Source organism: Pipistrellus hanaki (assembly GCF_964339955.1).
Source record: "Pipistrellus hanaki genome assembly, chromosome: 2".
NCBI classification, from domain to species: domain Eukaryota; kingdom Metazoa; phylum Chordata; class Mammalia; order Chiroptera; family Vespertilionidae; genus Pipistrellus; species Pipistrellus hanaki.
In genome coordinates this window covers 52,532,773-52,548,740 of record NC_140504.1, presented here as the reverse complement: position 1 = coordinate 52,548,740, position 15,968 = coordinate 52,532,773, and the positions used below count along the sequence as shown (strand labels likewise).

The window sequence follows — 15,968 nt, the reverse complement described above, 5'->3', positions numbered from 1 at the left end:
TGCCAGGGAACTCACCCTGAGGCCCCGGAGGGAGAGGCCGACACACCTTGAAATCAGCCTTCCCGATGGACATCAGGTGGGACACGCGGGGGCCCACGTGGAGAAGACAGGAGGTGGTGACTAAGCCGGCTTTTCTAGGCCATTGTCACCAATGCCGGGGAAATATTCCACTTTAAAAATAAACGTAAAGCGGGAATCCAAAATTAATTCTCCCCAGATAACCCCTTTCCAAAAAAGACCACATCCTAGACCACATGTGGTCACTCGGGGAAGATGTACCCCGAGGACCTCTCCCCAGGCCTCAGCCCCACGCACCGGGCGCTCCTCAGTCCTCTCAGTGCTCAGCTGGACCCCAGCTCCCTGCGCGTCTCACGGTCCCCGCGGAGCCCGAGGGCCGCAGCTGAACCCTGGTGCTTCCGGCCCTGATGCTAGGGAAGAAGTGGCCTCAACGTGGACAGGAAGGAAACCCTTTCAGAGTGCGAGCCACGCCTCTCCACCCCTGCACATCACCTCAGTCTGCGCCACACGTGCTGATAATGATAAATGCATACAGGGAACCGCTAATTACATAATTTCTTTTTTTTTTAATAAATATATATATATTTTTAAATATATTTTATTTATATTTTACAGAGAGGAAGAAAGAGGGATAGAGAGTTAGAAACATCGATGAGAGAGAATCATCGATCAGGTGCCTCTTGCACGCCCCCTTCTGGGGATGTGCCCGCAACCAAGGTACATGCCCTTGACCTGAATCGAACCCGGGACCATTCAGTCTGCAAGGCTGACGCTCTATCCGCTGAGCCAAACCGGTTTCGGCTATATCATTTCTTGCCTATATTTCATGACCTTAAGAGACCCAGAAAAAGTAATTGTGGTAATAACTGGACTGACATTGCTGTTTACCTGCTGTGTAACTTTGAGCAAATTCTCCCAAAAAATTTTATGGAGCATCCACTACACTGTTCTGCTTGGAGAAAGACACAGACGAATGAACACCACTAGAGGTGGGCGGGCCACAGGCGTCTGTACAATTCCTTGCCGTTGCAAAGCGAAGTGTCACATACAAAAGACGGGGAAGGGTTAATCCAATCCGCAGGCCCTCGTTTGTGGCTGACGACTGCCAGGAATGTCGTGAGATTTGCTGCTCTGCCGAGATAGCTGAGGCACACGGTGTAGTCATTTCCTAAAACGTCCCTGCCGTTATCATAGCTCTGCACCGAGCCACTTATTGAGCCATGTTTGGGGCTAATTGCTGGTGATAAGAGCGACATAAATACACTAGGCCACAGCCATGCCTGACAAGACTGTATACACCAACCACCAACCGAATTTTCTTCCCCTATTAGATGCCTGCAATAATTTTTAGTGGCCATCATTCTCTCCTGAATCACCGCCATAAACCCTTCCCATTTAAACAAACTCGCCTTTCAATATCTCCATAAATCAGGCTCGGCGTCACCCGCATGATCCCTCTGCTGATGGAGGGAGGCTGGGGGCAGGAGTTCTCAACCCCGTGCCCATCAGCGGCTCCGGGAACACCACGAATGCTGGTGGCCAGGCCGCGCCAGGTGAGCCTGGAGACGGGGTTATGTAAAAACTCCTACCTGTGTCATCACGTCCCACACCTTGAGCTCTGACGGGTTACTTAACGTTAACCCACCCAGGAGGTTAACCGCCCACCGTGGGCATGTGAGGTGAAAAACGGAGGCGGACACACGCCCTGCAATCAACCGTGAGGGAACTGATAACACGCCACAGGAACTGCTATTTCGTGGGATTTCTTGGGAAACAGTGAGGAGTGCTTTTCGGGATTTGTGCAGTATCCATGCTCGTGTTTATGGTCCTTACAGTTGAACTTGCCTCCAGGTGAGTCTCTGAAGTTCTCCCCACATTTTACACCTGGAAAGAGGGAGGTGGGGAGGACTCAAGGAGCAGGAAAGGACATCAGAGGAAAGATGAGAAGAGGAGCGAGCAAGGACAGGAGGGGAGGCAAATGGGTGCCCCTGGTGTCCTTCCAGGCACCAGCTGACTCTTCAGAACAAGAGAAGGAGGAGAATGAAAATGAAAGCCCATGCTTTCCTAGACGGGGGTCCCCATGCACATGGCCCCCAGCCTAGAGGACAAGCTTGCCCTGTCCGGGTCGAGAGCACCATGAGGGGCCCCTCCCTGCCAAGACTCAGAACCCCTAGTGGAACCTTACCTGTCTTCTTCCCACAGTGCTCGGCGGCGAGTAAAGGTCAGAAAGTCAATAACATTCAGTAAATATCTAGTATTAACACAGGCAAGGCCCCAGCCCTCAGAGGGCTGACGGTTGAATAGAAAGACTGACAGATAAAATTGCCCACCAAGATAAAATTACAAACCAGCATAAGTGCTACAGAGGAAAAAAGAAGAGGATGATTCTAATTTATTTTTTATATGCTTTTAAATTTATTTTTATTGTTGAACGTATTGGCTGTTTCTAATTTAGACTCACAGCATGAGCTGTTACAAAGGCAGGGCCCCTGGGGGGGCACGAGCCTGCCCTGCCCACGGGGCTGCAGCCTGGCCCCTCCCCCTGCGCTGCAGCCGCTGAGAGGCCAGGGCCAAGGCCTTTGCAGGTGGTATTCCTGCCTGGGGCCGGTCATGCAGATGATGGATCCCTCAGGAAAAGGAACTTGGCCAGAGGAAGACTGGGGACTTGGGCATGTTAAGTGAACAAATAAATAGCCTTTCCACTACCCCCACCCACCCCACCCCCCAAAAAAAGTGAAAATAAAACCTGGAAAATCCACTTAGCAAAAGGAATGACCCTTGGGGAGGAGTTTCATTTTCCCTAGTTTTCTCGTGAAGAGTGAAAGGGACAGAAGTGGGTCTGAAGCAGCGCTGAAGGATATTTGAGTTACGTTTGAGGAGTTGATGGTTCTGGGTTTAAAAACGCATCCTAGAAACGCACTAGGAAGCACTAAACTGCGTTATAGACTAGATGCTACTTGGCAGAAATACCCCGAGTCTTGACCTCCAAGATGTACCAAGAAGCGATCCTGTGTGTCCCCAGGACCCCCCTCCCTCACCTCCCCTGGCCCACGTACGCCACCCTGACTGGATATGAGGCAGCCTCACCCCAGAGCTGAGCTCTCCTAATGTCGCTCTGACCCCCTCTGCTGGGTCTCATCCACAGAACCACTCAGGGGCTCCTCATAGGTAAACATCTGCTCCCAGGTGCCCCCTCAAGGCTTCAGCGCCGCCTTCCCTCGCAGCATCACTGCAGGCTCAGGAAATGACAAGTCATTTAGTGCCGATCTGAGCCAGACGCCACGAGGGAAGGGAGGCCATCACACATTGAAAGCCGTGCATTCCAAAACGGAACAGACAACTGCTGGAGAGCAGCTGTGCCTTCTACTGCTTCTGCAGGCACCACGGAGCGGACCAGGGCCCGGCCCACGGCGAAAATCCAGACACTGCATTTGGAGTCAGATCTGGGTTTCTATAGCAGCTCCTATGCTAACGAACTAGCTGTGTGACCTCAATGAACCTCTGCCTCCTCCTCTCTGAAACAGGTCTGTAGCTAGGAGCACCCCTACATGCATTAACTTGTTTGGACCAACCAACAACAGACCCTGTCAGTCAGAATCTATTACCCCCACTTTACAGAGAGGAAACTGATTGAGAAAGGGCTAGTTGACTTAGCCAGGATCATATAACCAGGGTTTTCCCCTCAGCCCCTGGGTCAGTGAGCCCCAAAGCCAGTGTCTGCCCGGTCTTTACCCATCACCTCCTCAAGGCTGTCAGCAGATCACATGTGGTAAAGTCCTTTGTCAGCTATAAAATGCTAATCAATGTAAACGCAGTTGAGTCTTTTGGCTGATATTTGAGCCACTACCTAGGGAATAAATAGAAAGTGACATATTTTTAAGAAGCAGAGATAAAAAAAAAAAAGCAGAAAAAAATTAAAATATATGTATATTTGTGGTTTTTAAAATTTCACATAATTCTGCCGAAACCGGTTTGGCTCAGTGGTAGAGCGTCGGTCTGTGGACTGAAAGGTCCCGGGTTCGATTCCAGCCAGGGGCATGTACGTTGGTTGCGGGCACATCCCCAGTAGGGGGTGTGCAAGAGGCAGCTGGTCGATGATTCTCTCTCATCGATGTTTTTAGCTCTCTGTCTCTCTCCCTTCCTCTCTGTAAAAATCAATAAAATAAACTAAAAATAAATAAATAAATAAAATTTCACATAATTCTCCTAGGCCAGCAACCACTCTACTCGCATCAAACATATGTTAGCAAATGGGCGTGAGAGGCCCAGGCAGGCCTAGGGGCTGAGTCTGCCACAGAGTTCTGCACCTGCGTTTTCGCTCCAGTAGGCGGCCTCTAGTCAAACCTGGTTAGACCCCTACCTTCTGCACTCTCAGTGTGCACTTCCCTGAGAAAAAGACCCTGAGACAAGGATTGGAGAACAAGCGGTTTCTCTGGAAGTTCACTCCAGGAAACATTAGAAAATGTGTGGAGGAGTGAGAAAGGGAAGGGAAGAAAGTCACACACAAAAAGTTCCAAGATAGATAAAATTGCCCACCAAGATAAAATTACAAACCAGCTGTGGACAACCAGAGCCGAATCCTTCTATGGGATTGGAAACCCCTGAAAAACACGCCTCAGAGTTAGAATCCCCTCACCCCCGGGGCAAAGAAGCTGGGGTATTTACCCACCAGCACCCAGCAGTCATTGGTTGAGCGCTGCTCTGGGGTGGTAACTGCCCAGCATTTCTGAGCAGACAAAGGGGCTCGGAGCCAGAGAAAGCAAGCCCTCAGGTGCTGACAGCTGGACGTCTGGCTGGCAAGAGTGGGAAGGTACATGCCCGGGGAATATGGGCCGGCACTGAACCATCTGCTACGCTCGCTGGCTGCGTGACCTTGGGGAAGGTACTTACTTTCTCTAAGGCCAGTTTCTGCAGTCCGGAAATGGGGATAAAAATGTCTACCTCGTGGGGCTGATATTACGACTAAATGAGGTCGTGTATGTGAGGGATAAGCCCGAGGCCAGGCTTGCAGTAAACATGCAACAGAAACCCGTAAGAGAAACTGAAACTAGATGAAGGAGGCATCTCCCTGGTCCCTTCCAGCCCCGTCATTTCACTTGATAAAGGATTCTGGACCCAGATGGGGAATGAGACTTTAAAACTGGCAGCTAGCGGATGCCAGCTGGGCAATCTCCTTCCTGCGGAGGAAAGTCCCCAACAATCACCCCTGTCTAGGTTAGTTTGCCAAGGTCTGCCCCAGAGGCAGGGGCTGGACCCTGACAGACTCCGCCCCCTGCAGCTGCGAGTTTAAACAAACACAGATGCCCCCTGGTATGTCCCTTGAAAAATCAGTTCTAGGTCAAATATGTTTGACATGGGAAAATGTTAGTACCTATGAACATACTAACAGCTTTCAAGTCCTGTAGTAAAGAATTCTGTTTGCTGAAAACGGTTTGGCTCAGTGGGTAGTGTTGGCCTGCAGACTGACAGGCCCCAGGTTCGATTACGGTCAAGGGCATGTACCTTGGTTGCGGACACATCCCCAGTGGGGGGGGGGGGGGGGGCAGGAGGCAACTGATCGATGTTTCTCTCTCATCAATGTTTCTGGCTCTCTATCCTTCTCCCTTCCTCTCTGTAAAAAAAAAAATCAATTAAAAAATATATTTAAAAAAATTTTTTTAAAAGAATTCTGTATCACCCGGTATTTCCTAAACTTATTTGACGCAGGGCTGCATGTGTGTGTGTGGAACATCCGTTAACGCCCCTTCAAAGGACACGGAGTGGGAGAGTCTGAGCCAACGGCAGTCCTAGGAGCTAGGACGCAGGTTGAATCACCTGGGAACTCCCTCGGCCCAGCACAGTGCCTGGTACACAGGAGGCGCCTAATAAATGGTTGTTGTCTGAAGGAATAGGGAGAAGTCAAAAAGAATGGCTTAATAATCGTTCTCCAGTCTGTGAAGTGATATCGTCCCGGCAGTGCCAGGCAACAGCTCTCTGTTTCCAGGAAGACACACGTTTGAAATGGCAGAGGAGGGATTTGGGAAGCCCTGCTCGGAGTTTAGGATCACAATCCCCGAAATAGGCTTCCACGCCGAGCTGCATCACTTCCTCCTGTGGAGGTGTTGGTCTGGCACTTCGGCACAGCAGAGCGTCTGCGTGCAGCTGTCCACCCACCCTGCCACCCATTCACGCATTCACGCGTTCATCCATTCATTCATTCATTCATTCATTCATTCATTCATTCGAACAAACCCTCACTGAGCACCTTCTATGTGCCAGGGCACTGAGGCTGGCACTCAGTCCCTCGGGAATCCTTCCAAAAGCCAACGAGGACTTCAGTGACCTTTGTGATAAAAAAAAAAAAAAAAAAAAAAAAGCCCAGGAACTCTTAAGAGAAGGGGAGACAGGACCACCCAAGTGTGAGGTCAGGAAACCTCACGCCCTGAAGCCACAGCTCCTAACCCTCCCAGAGAAAGAGAGGGTAGGGGTGGGGAAGGGGGGTGGATTTCACGCTGACACAGGAGGTTGGCCTACACAATAAAGCCACTACTGTTTCTCGATGTTTGTTTGTCTTACCGCCCCCCCTTTTCTGTGACTATGTTTCATTGTTCCCCCAGAGCATCCCTGCCCCCACTTCCAAGCTCTTCCCCATCCCCACACTCAGAGTTCCAATCTCCCCTTCCTTTCCTTCCGACTCCTTCTCCTTCAAACCATCTCCTAAGCCCCTACCTCTAACCTCCCTCCTCCATACCCGATCTCCTCATCCTTTACTATCTGTTCCAGACCTGGATATCCTCAAGGTTTTTACTATCCCCTTACCAGACAAATTAAATGAATAAACCAAGACTAAACTGAGGTCCGTCTTTCTGCTAAGTTGCCCCAACCCCCACCAATGGTGAGCCGTGGACTGCTCTGCTTCAGACAGGAAGTGGGGCTGGGAATGGTTGGGAGGAGGAACAGGAGGAGAATGTGAGTCCAGCTCTGGGGCACCCTTCCCCTCCGATTCCTCCATGACCACTCGCCTTCTGTGTCTACATCTCCACATCAGTACTCACACCCGCCCCACCTGTGCAGCTCCAGGTGGGTCCACAGTGATCTGCTTCCTCTGCACGGAAGCTGAGATGGGCACAATGATAGGACTCGCCAATGGGCTTTAGGAGGCAGTCCTGCTGCTGCAAGATACCAAACCACAGAACCCCAGGTTTGGGGGTGACCTGGGCGGTTATCTGGGTCAAAGATCCCAAACTTAAGAGTTGGTCATCAAGACCACTGGGGGAACTTTGAAAACTAGATCCAATCCTGGGCCCCACTCCAGGCCTTTGGAAGCAGAACGCACCGTTTCCTCAGTAACAAGCCTGGCAGACAGCCATCCGGGTTCCACTGGACCATCTCCACTGGCACAGCTGGCTACCCCAGGAGGCATCTGGTGTGATGGCTGAAACCCCAAAGACTAGGAAGGGAACTCCTACCTGGAGCTGAAATCTATCAACTATTTCCACCCATCACCCCTTGGGAGCAACCGGAAATAAATGTAGTCCCTCTTCTACTGCCTGACAACAGGGATCCCAGCAGTAATGGCTTGCCCGTCTCTCCGGGTTTTCTTACCTTGCTACAGCCTGCTCTCCTCCCAGCTAGATGTCCCCATCCTTCCCGATGTTCTCTGAGACGTCAAGGACTTCCAGTCCTCTGCATTCTAGCACGGAGCAAGGTGCTTCACAGGGGACTTCGATCCTCCTAAGAACTGGATTTGCCTATGAACCAAACCCAGACTCCATCGGTCTTTCCCAGGAGCCAGCCCAGGATGCAGATGCACATGAAGCTCACGGTCCCATAACTGGAAACCCCCAGATTTTGTTCAGGCTGCCGTAACGAGAGATCTTCTCTGCCCTGCACGTGGACGCTGCCCTGAGATAAGGCAGGGAAAGCAGGGCTTTCCAACAGTCATCACAAAGTTTTGTATTTGGGAGAGAAGAGGGAACGCTGATCCCACCCTCCATCAGCTAGCCATCCTCCTCTGGCACACATGGATGACGGAGGCTATGCGACAACCGAACGTATGTAACTGCACCCAGAGGGTCTACGGGCCCATGTCGGAGCTCCCGGAACCAGCTGTTTCCAATACCAACACAGGCTCCTGCTCCCGGGAAGCAAACGAGCACCATCTGGACCTACCACAGGAAAACTGATAGATTAAACAGAGAGGGCAGCCGGAGACCGGGATGGCAGGACACAGGCTTTATTGGAGAGAAGGGTACCCCTGCCGACTGCTTCCAGAGAAAGGGCGCATAAGAGAGCGAGGGCCGGGGAACAAGCACCTTTAAGGATAGGGGGCGGGGTTTAGGGCACTCAGCACATGCAGATTGGTGATTAGGACCTAGGGATTTAGGAATGGGGACTTAGGGTATTTGGCAGGTGCTGATTGGTGGTTCAGAGCTCAGGAATGTCTGGCCGCAGGTGGGGTTTACGTCTGTCCGTCAACTGGAGGAAGGGAGGGTCTATTCAATAACATTAACCGAGGTGGGAGCGGGCAGCGAGGGGCAGCTGTGGACTGGAAGCTACCCAGCAAGAGGTAGGGAGCTTCCACATGGGGTGCCCTTCTCCCCAGCACGCACCCCATCTCCTGCTGGGACCAAGGTGGGAGCTCCAGTCACATCACTCCGGAGAGGAGGAGGCCCGGCCCAGCACCGGCCCCAGCCCTGACTCCTGGCCGGGGCCCCGCGGTGCAGGGAAGCGGCTGTCCAGGCCTGTGAAGCCGGTTTTCAGCACTTCGGAGAGGCTGGGCCGATCTCCGTCATGGGGTTTGAGACACTGTCCGTGTCCTCTCTGTACAGGAACATGAGCACACCGTTCTACGTTCCACAAAACACAGACCTCCTGCTCTCGCTTCGGATAAAAACTTACACTGAATTATTAACAATGAACATTCTGCGAATACAGCAGTCGATCACTCTGCTCCTCGCTGGGTCTCTGCCATTCCCGCAGTCCTCCTCACAGGAGCAGAGGCATCCCTGGGGTCTAGGAAACGAACCCCCCTCTAGGAGCCCTGCTCAACCCCCCACCCCAGAGGCTTCTGCTCCCCTCCAAGCACCTCCTTCCCACCCATAGAGGAGGCAACATAATCGAAAGCAATTAGCAAAAATAATTAGCAAATGCAATTAGCCTTGAGGCAAGACATGGAGACCCTCCTCGGCTGCAAAAGCAGCACCAACCCCCACTGGTGTGCGGCTGGGAGTTCACAAAGGCCGATTTCTCCGTCCTGGAATGCGGGTGTTGGGAAGTAATTGGTAGCAGGCGATCCCCAGTTTCCGGCGGTTGCAGTGGAAGTGTGTCCCCCTCCACACCACCCAGGCGGTCAGCCAGGCGGTGGTTGTCAGGAGCACACATGGGGCAGCCACAATGACCCACCGAACAGGCCTCAGGGCCAAGTTCCAGAACCAGGAGGCAGCCCTTCAGTGGGCTCACCGGGCAGCTGAGCGCTGAGTACCAGAAAGACAGAAAGGGTGTTTGAAAGGGGTCAGAGGGGCTAATCACTCAAGTCTAGCCCCTGACCTCATTATGGAAAGGGGGGGGGGGGTGCATCCAAGGTACTTTCCTAAAAAGTCAGAGGTCAAGGTCAGAAGGGCGTTCAAGGCCCAGAATCAGAAAGGCAAGCAGCCACAGGAAGCCACCCACCAGCCAAGAATAAACAGGACAGAGCTGCAAGGACTCCTTTCAAAGTCAACACAAAGGCTTCCCAGGCCGACCTCCATCACCTGGGCCAGCCATGGAACTGTCAGACACACAGCCCCGGGGCCAGCCCACGCAACAGACACATCTGCATAACACGCATACACTCTCTGTGGCCAGCCCACACCAGACACACACACACACACACACACACACACGCACACACACACGCACACGCACACGCACGCACGCATGCACAGCCGATTGCTGTACCCACCCCTCGGCAGCCACAGCAGTCGGCTCCCGCCCCCATCCATCCCCAGCCTCCTCCCTGCAGGCACTCACACACTCACAGACATCATCCACACAGTGCCTGCGCCTTTCTGATATCTTGAACAACTGGTGACAGGTGTGGGTTCAAACAGGCACAAAGGATGAAATGCAGAGAATCACTAAGTTTCTCCAAAAGGGTCAGAGGGGAGAGGAGGAGGAGCTGCAGGGAGGCTGGGTGGAGGAGGGGTCATCCCTCGCTGCAAGGACAGCCTCCTCCGGCTCTCCAGGCCACCTCCTCTCACAGCTCTTCCCCCGCTCCCGCTCCCGGGACCCACAGGGGGTCAGAACGGGCTCCTCAGAAGCCACCTCAGACAGGTCTAATGTGGCTGCAGAATAATAATAATACCCCGCACGGAACAGAACTCTCTACTTCCCAAAGAGCTCTTCCCCCCATTATCACCTCCTAAAGTAACACCAGACAGTGGGGAGCGCTCCTCTCCTTGGCAAAATGACCACCCACCCTCGCAAGGCTCAGAGACTTTTCTCCAAAATAACCTTTAATAGCTAAGCATATGCGATCGCTGTGCGAGCGTGCCTGTTTGTGTGTGAGTGCCTGCAGACCTTTCTGTGGCAGAGTGGGATACAGTCAAACAAAAAATGGGGTTGCCATGGCAACAGGCTCCGGCATCATCACAGCCTATTAACACAAGTGAGGAATGTGTTTGGCAGATGCTCGCGTGTTATTTATGGTATGGGTGTAACAGAGGGACTTGTAGCACGCAAAGGAGGAGGAGAAAAAAAAAAAAAACAACCCTGTGACGCTCCTACTGTACTCCACGGAGGAGACCACAGGGAGACGAGAAGAGCACAGAAGGAGAGGCCGCGGGGCTGCAGGTGGCGAGTAAGAGATGGAGAGGAGCAGGCAGGCAGGCAGAGGAGAGGAGAGGCGGGCAGAGAGCAACAGGGGAATGGAGGGGGAGGGGAGAGAGGGGAAGTGAGGGAGAAAGAGCCGAGCGGGACAGGAGGACACCAGGGGGAAGAGCTAGAGCCTGAGGTGTGGTGAAGGGGAGAAAACGCATCCTTCCCAAAGAGGACTGCCCCAGCTCGCCTCCCCATTCCCTCTGAGGAGAATCCATCCGAAGGCACGTGTGAAGAAACCAGACGTTCTCTCCTCCTAATCGGAGCCAAGGGCAGAGCTCCAAACACGCACGAGGGGCTGGGGAAGAATAAAGCCCCAGGGTCCGAGGGCCAGCCTGGCAGGAAGAGAAGTGAAGGAACGCCGACGGTTTCTGGAGGGTCTGCTGTGTGCCCACGGCCCCGCTGCCCCACCTCCCTGGACCAGGGTCCTCATCGAAGAAACGAGCACGTGCGTCCCTTGGACTGAGGAATCTGAGTTACATGGGTTTCTCCTCTGCTGCCATCGCTTGTCTAGCACAGTACCGGGTACTTAGGAGGGATGGCATCTGACCAAGCCAGCCTCACCTGCCTGCCACGCCGGGGTAACCTGAGGCAGACGTTCGTGCTGGGCCGTCCCAATTGCATTTATTTCCCCACCATTGCTCAAGAAATAAAAATGTTATGACAGGCACCATCAGAAAGGTAAATCAAAGACAAACAAAAAGACACAGTTTCCTCTGAAGCCAAGAAGAAACAGTGTTAGCCTTCCCTTGTACGGACCATTCAGAACAAGCTCTGCTATACCCACCCTAAAGCCTACACCCAAGCAAAGGTCTAAAGACCACCGTGGGTGGAACGGGCCGGGGTGGGGCACGGGTGGCGATGGGGAGGAGAAGGGAGGAGCTGGCCTGAGGAACTAGCAAGGGGGACCAGGCACTGTTGCTGCCAGGACATTCTCAGGCTAACATGCAGCTGGAGTCCCTCGGGATCTGACTCCAACCTCTGGAAATCACACATGCGGGATGCTACGGCTGTCATCAGACCCTGCCTCCCAGTCTGATCTAAAGGATCCAGGAAGTCTCTAGCGCTCTGTGTGGAGGACATGCCCTTCCCCCTGCAGAAAAGCTACCCCTATCCGAGCCAGGAACCACCCCCAAAATTGCCACACCCACGTGACAGCTCGGGTCCTCAGGTCAAAGGAGTGGAAGTCTTTCAAGCACTAACAGTAACAGTTAATTTTTTTTTTTTTTTAAACCATCACCTCTCGGTAGGTTTCTCTCAAGTTCAAAGCTGATGTCTAAAGTTTTCCTTCTGATCCCAGATTTAAAAAAAAAAACACAAAAAAACTTGAACTTAGCATTAACCACCCCACCTCCTCCACACATTGGAACCCAACCAAACGGGCAACAGTTACTAAATCCCGCCTAAGTGCCCTGCCCTGTGCTAGACGAGAGAGGGTAGAAGAGGAAAAACCCATATAATTCAGGATTCCTGAGCCCAAGGGGAGGCCACTGAATGAGAAGCAAAACCAATGGAGCCTGGAGAGCAGCCCCTCTGTGGCTCTGACTCGACTGCTCCCGTGCAGAAGAGGGAGAGGCCGGCACAGCGGGGAGGGAAGGAGAGGGCTCCTGGCAGGTGAGGGCTGGGACCGAGGAGGGTGGAACTCTAAAGGAACCTCTCGTGATTCTCTAATAGAGGAACCTGAGGCCCAGAGAGCTTGCGGGTGCCCTCTTTCCCCGTCACAGAGCATTTGGAAGTGCAGCCAGAGCCCTGGAGTGCACACCGGTGCTATTCCCTGGGTGAGAGTCAGGGGCACAGGAGAACCCCGCAAGAAAGAGTTCGCCCTCCACAGGATCGAAGTCTGAGAAAGGCATCAGAGTTGAGGAGGAGGAGGAAGGCAATGACAATGGAATATATAGTTAAGAGGCTCTACAGAGAAGGCAGACAGCCTCAGAGGGCTGCAGTGGGCACTGTGGTCAAGAGACCACTAGCCTACAACACGGGCCCGCTGGACTCTCTCCCGGGGGAGCTAAGTGCAAACCAGCAGGCTCAGCAGGGTCAGTGGATGAGGTCCATGGAGCCACAGACCAGGGGACTGCTAAAAGGAGGAGGTGTGCCCATCTGGTCTCACCCTGAGGGCAGGATGGCAAGCATTCCTCTCTCCCAGTTACCAAAGTTTTACTTCCTCCCAAGTCTCACTGTGTTCACCCAACCAGTCCCAGCAGGGAGAAAAGAAACACCCCACACCTCCGGCAAGAACCAGGATCATCCATAGGAAGGCGTCACAATGTCCAACACTAGCTTTTCGCTCAGGCAAAGAGGGGGACTGCCACCACGCAGCCCAGAGGCTCCCTTCCTACCTTCGCTGGCAGCAGCTTTCTGGCTTGGGGCACTTTTGTAAACGGAAACAATTTGTCCGTCCGAGCCTCAGACAACTGGCAAGGTTATCATTTCTCTTGCTTGAGACTGGGCCACGGGTGCCCACAGTCTGCTCTCCCCGGCCCTTCATCCAGAACTCCATCCACAAACCCGCAAACCGTGCTCTGTGTGGGAGAATCCGCTATAGGGCCCAGCCCCTTGTGTCAGGGGCCTGTACACCTATACAGGGACTGCTCCCTATCACCCTTCCTCATTCTTATCTCGACAGCCATGGCTATGATTTAGTGTGTGTTTCTTAGGCGCCAGGAAGATTTCCTATACTACAAGGCACTCCTTTCATACATGAAAACGCTGGGGCTGAGGGCGGGTTAAGGGGCTGAGAGACACCACACAGATGACACCGCCATGTCTCTGCCACCTTTTACCACTTTAAAAGGGTGAGAGGGTGGGGGGTGTCTGGCCCGCTGGCCCCCTCCCAGTGCAGTCCCCGTGGCCAGGCGGGCCCTTACCTGCTTGAGCAGGAACTGGTCCTGGGCGTTGGTGTGCAGGGCGATGGCCAAGTGCAGGGCGGACAGGAGCACTCCGCTGAGGACGGCGGCCCGCATGCGCACGGGCAGCAGCGTGTAGATGGTGTAGATGAAGAACACGGTCCACCAGATGCCCTCGGAGGCGCTGCGCGGCTGGGGCAGCAGCAGGCCCACCACCTGCACCACCAGCACCACGGCGATGAGCGCGTAGCAGGCCAGGCCCATGTGGTCCTGGTGGAAGGCGGCGCGGTTGCAGAGCACGGCCATGACGAGGACGGCGCCCACGGCGGCCGCCAGCACGGACAGGTAGGGCAGCTGCAGCGGCGGCCGCGCCGCGTGGAAGGCCAGCATGACGAGGCACACCAGCACCAGCACGGCCATGAGCATGGTGAGGCTGCTCTGGTTCAGGCGGAAGAAGTAGCGCTGGTACAGCCGCTCCAGCTTGTCCGACGGGAACTTCTTGGAGCGGAATACCTGCAGCAGCGCCAGGCAGCAGGCGCCCAGCGACAGCACCGCGCCGCCGGGGCCCGCGCCCGCGCCCGCCAAGCCGCCACCGTCATCCCCGCGCCCTTCGTCGTCGTCCTCCTCGATGGCGCTGCCGCCGGCCTCCAGCTCGTCGGCGGCGGCCGCACGGCCCTTTCCCCGCCGCTCGTCCAGGCCCAGCTCCACCGAGCGGGGGCGCACCTCCGTGCCCCCCGCCGCCGCCGCGGACGCCGCCGAGCCGCCGCCGCCGCCCGCAGGGGGCGCCCGGGTGCTGCCCCCGCCGGCCGCGCCCCGCCGCTGCCGCCGGCTGCCGCGCGCGCAGTCCTCCTCGCCGCCGCGCTCCTGCCAGGCGGACTTGGAGCGGAAACTGAAGCCGAAGCCCCCGGCCAGGGGGTCGTCGCCGCTCAGCGGAGGGTCCTCGTCGTCATCGTCGCGGCGCCAGCGGCTGACCAGGCGCTGCTGCTGCTGCGGGGTCACAGCCCCCCCAGGTTTCCTGGTGGAGCCGCGGGCCGAACCCCCGGGGCCGCGGGGGTAGCCATTGGCGCGGGCCTCGGCCGCTCCCCACGCGGAGCGGTGTTCCGAGCTGCCCCGGGACGCGGGTGCCGCCGCCGCTGTCAACGCCGCGTAGCCCGGGGGGCTCACGCTTTTGGAGCCGGACATCCCCCCCTCGGCCTCGTCTGCTGCCTCCTCCTCCTCCTCCCCCGGGGGCCGGGCCGGGGGTGTCCACGGGGAGGGCGGACGGCGGCCGAGCAAGGGGACCAGGCTCGGGTCACTCGTCGGGGGCGGCCCGGGGCCCTGCGCAGCAGCGGGGCATCTTGGCACCCCCGTCCTGAGCTCTGGAGAAGGAGGCGAGCCGGGAGGCGGGCGCAGCAGCCCCGAGACGATGAGAAGTGGCTGAGGATCCGAGCGGAGAGTCCCGGGTCCGAGGTGAAGTTGGCGCCCAGCTGGAGGGCCGCGGGGACCGGCCGCGCCGCACGCAGAGGGAGGTCCGGACTCCTGGCTCCTGGCTCGCCGCGGGCTCCGCGGGCACCGGAGTTGCGGACGAGGCGGGACGGACGGAGCGGTGTCCTTGCAGGCGGCGCCTCCCTCCCGGGGACCGCCAATGTCCGGGCGCGGCGCTCGCAGGTTAAGCCTCGGCGGCGGCGGCTGGGGCGGCTCGGCGGGGGTCCCGGCGCGGACACCCAGCAGGTGCCCTCTCCTCGCGGCGGACCGGGAGCGACTGGGAGGTACGCGCGCCAGCAGCCAGCATTATTTCCTTAGGAGGGGTGGGGGGAGGTGGGATGGATGGAGGGTGGAGAGGACGGGGGAGGGGGCGGCAGGCGGAGCAACCGCTCCGGAGCCCTGGGGGGAGGGTCCTGGAGCCCGCGGGGAGCCGGCGCCCGCATCCCCCCCTCCACCTCCCGCGGCGAGAGTGGGAGCGGCCCCCGCGAACGCCGAGCCCGGCCGAGCCCTCAGCGCGTCCGCGCGGGGGGCGGGGGCGGGGGCGCGGACCGGCTCCCGCAGCGCGGCCCTTCCCCTCCCGCCGCCCGCTTCCCCCAAACGCAGGGGAGCCGGCCGGGACCCGCCGGCCCGGGAGGACGGTCGCGCCGGTGGCTCCGCAGGCTCCAGGCTCCTCGGGCCCTCGGCGGCCGGGTGATGCCGGAGGACTAGGCGGAGGAGGGCCGGATCCGGCGCGGCGCTGCCGCCGCCGTTCTGCCCCAGCGCAGGCGGGCTCCTCCCGGAGAGCGCGGCATCCAGGGATCGAGG

At 56.4% G+C, this 15,968-nt stretch overlaps 1 protein-coding gene across 1 annotated transcript in view; it reads right to left on the bottom strand.

Moving 5' to 3' along the window:
- The window catches only part of ADCY5 (adenylate cyclase 5), a 143,411-nt gene extending 128,403 nt beyond the window's left edge, over positions 1 to 15,008 (bottom strand). The window contains exon 1 of the mRNA XM_084870286.1: positions 13,722 to 15,008. Coding sequence (XP_084726412.1) covers positions 13,722 to 14,882 — 1,161 coding nt within the window. The 5' untranslated portion in view covers positions 14,883 to 15,008. The remainder of the gene's footprint in view (positions 1 to 13,721) is intronic.
- Positions 15,009 to 15,968: the final 960 nt, after the last annotated feature.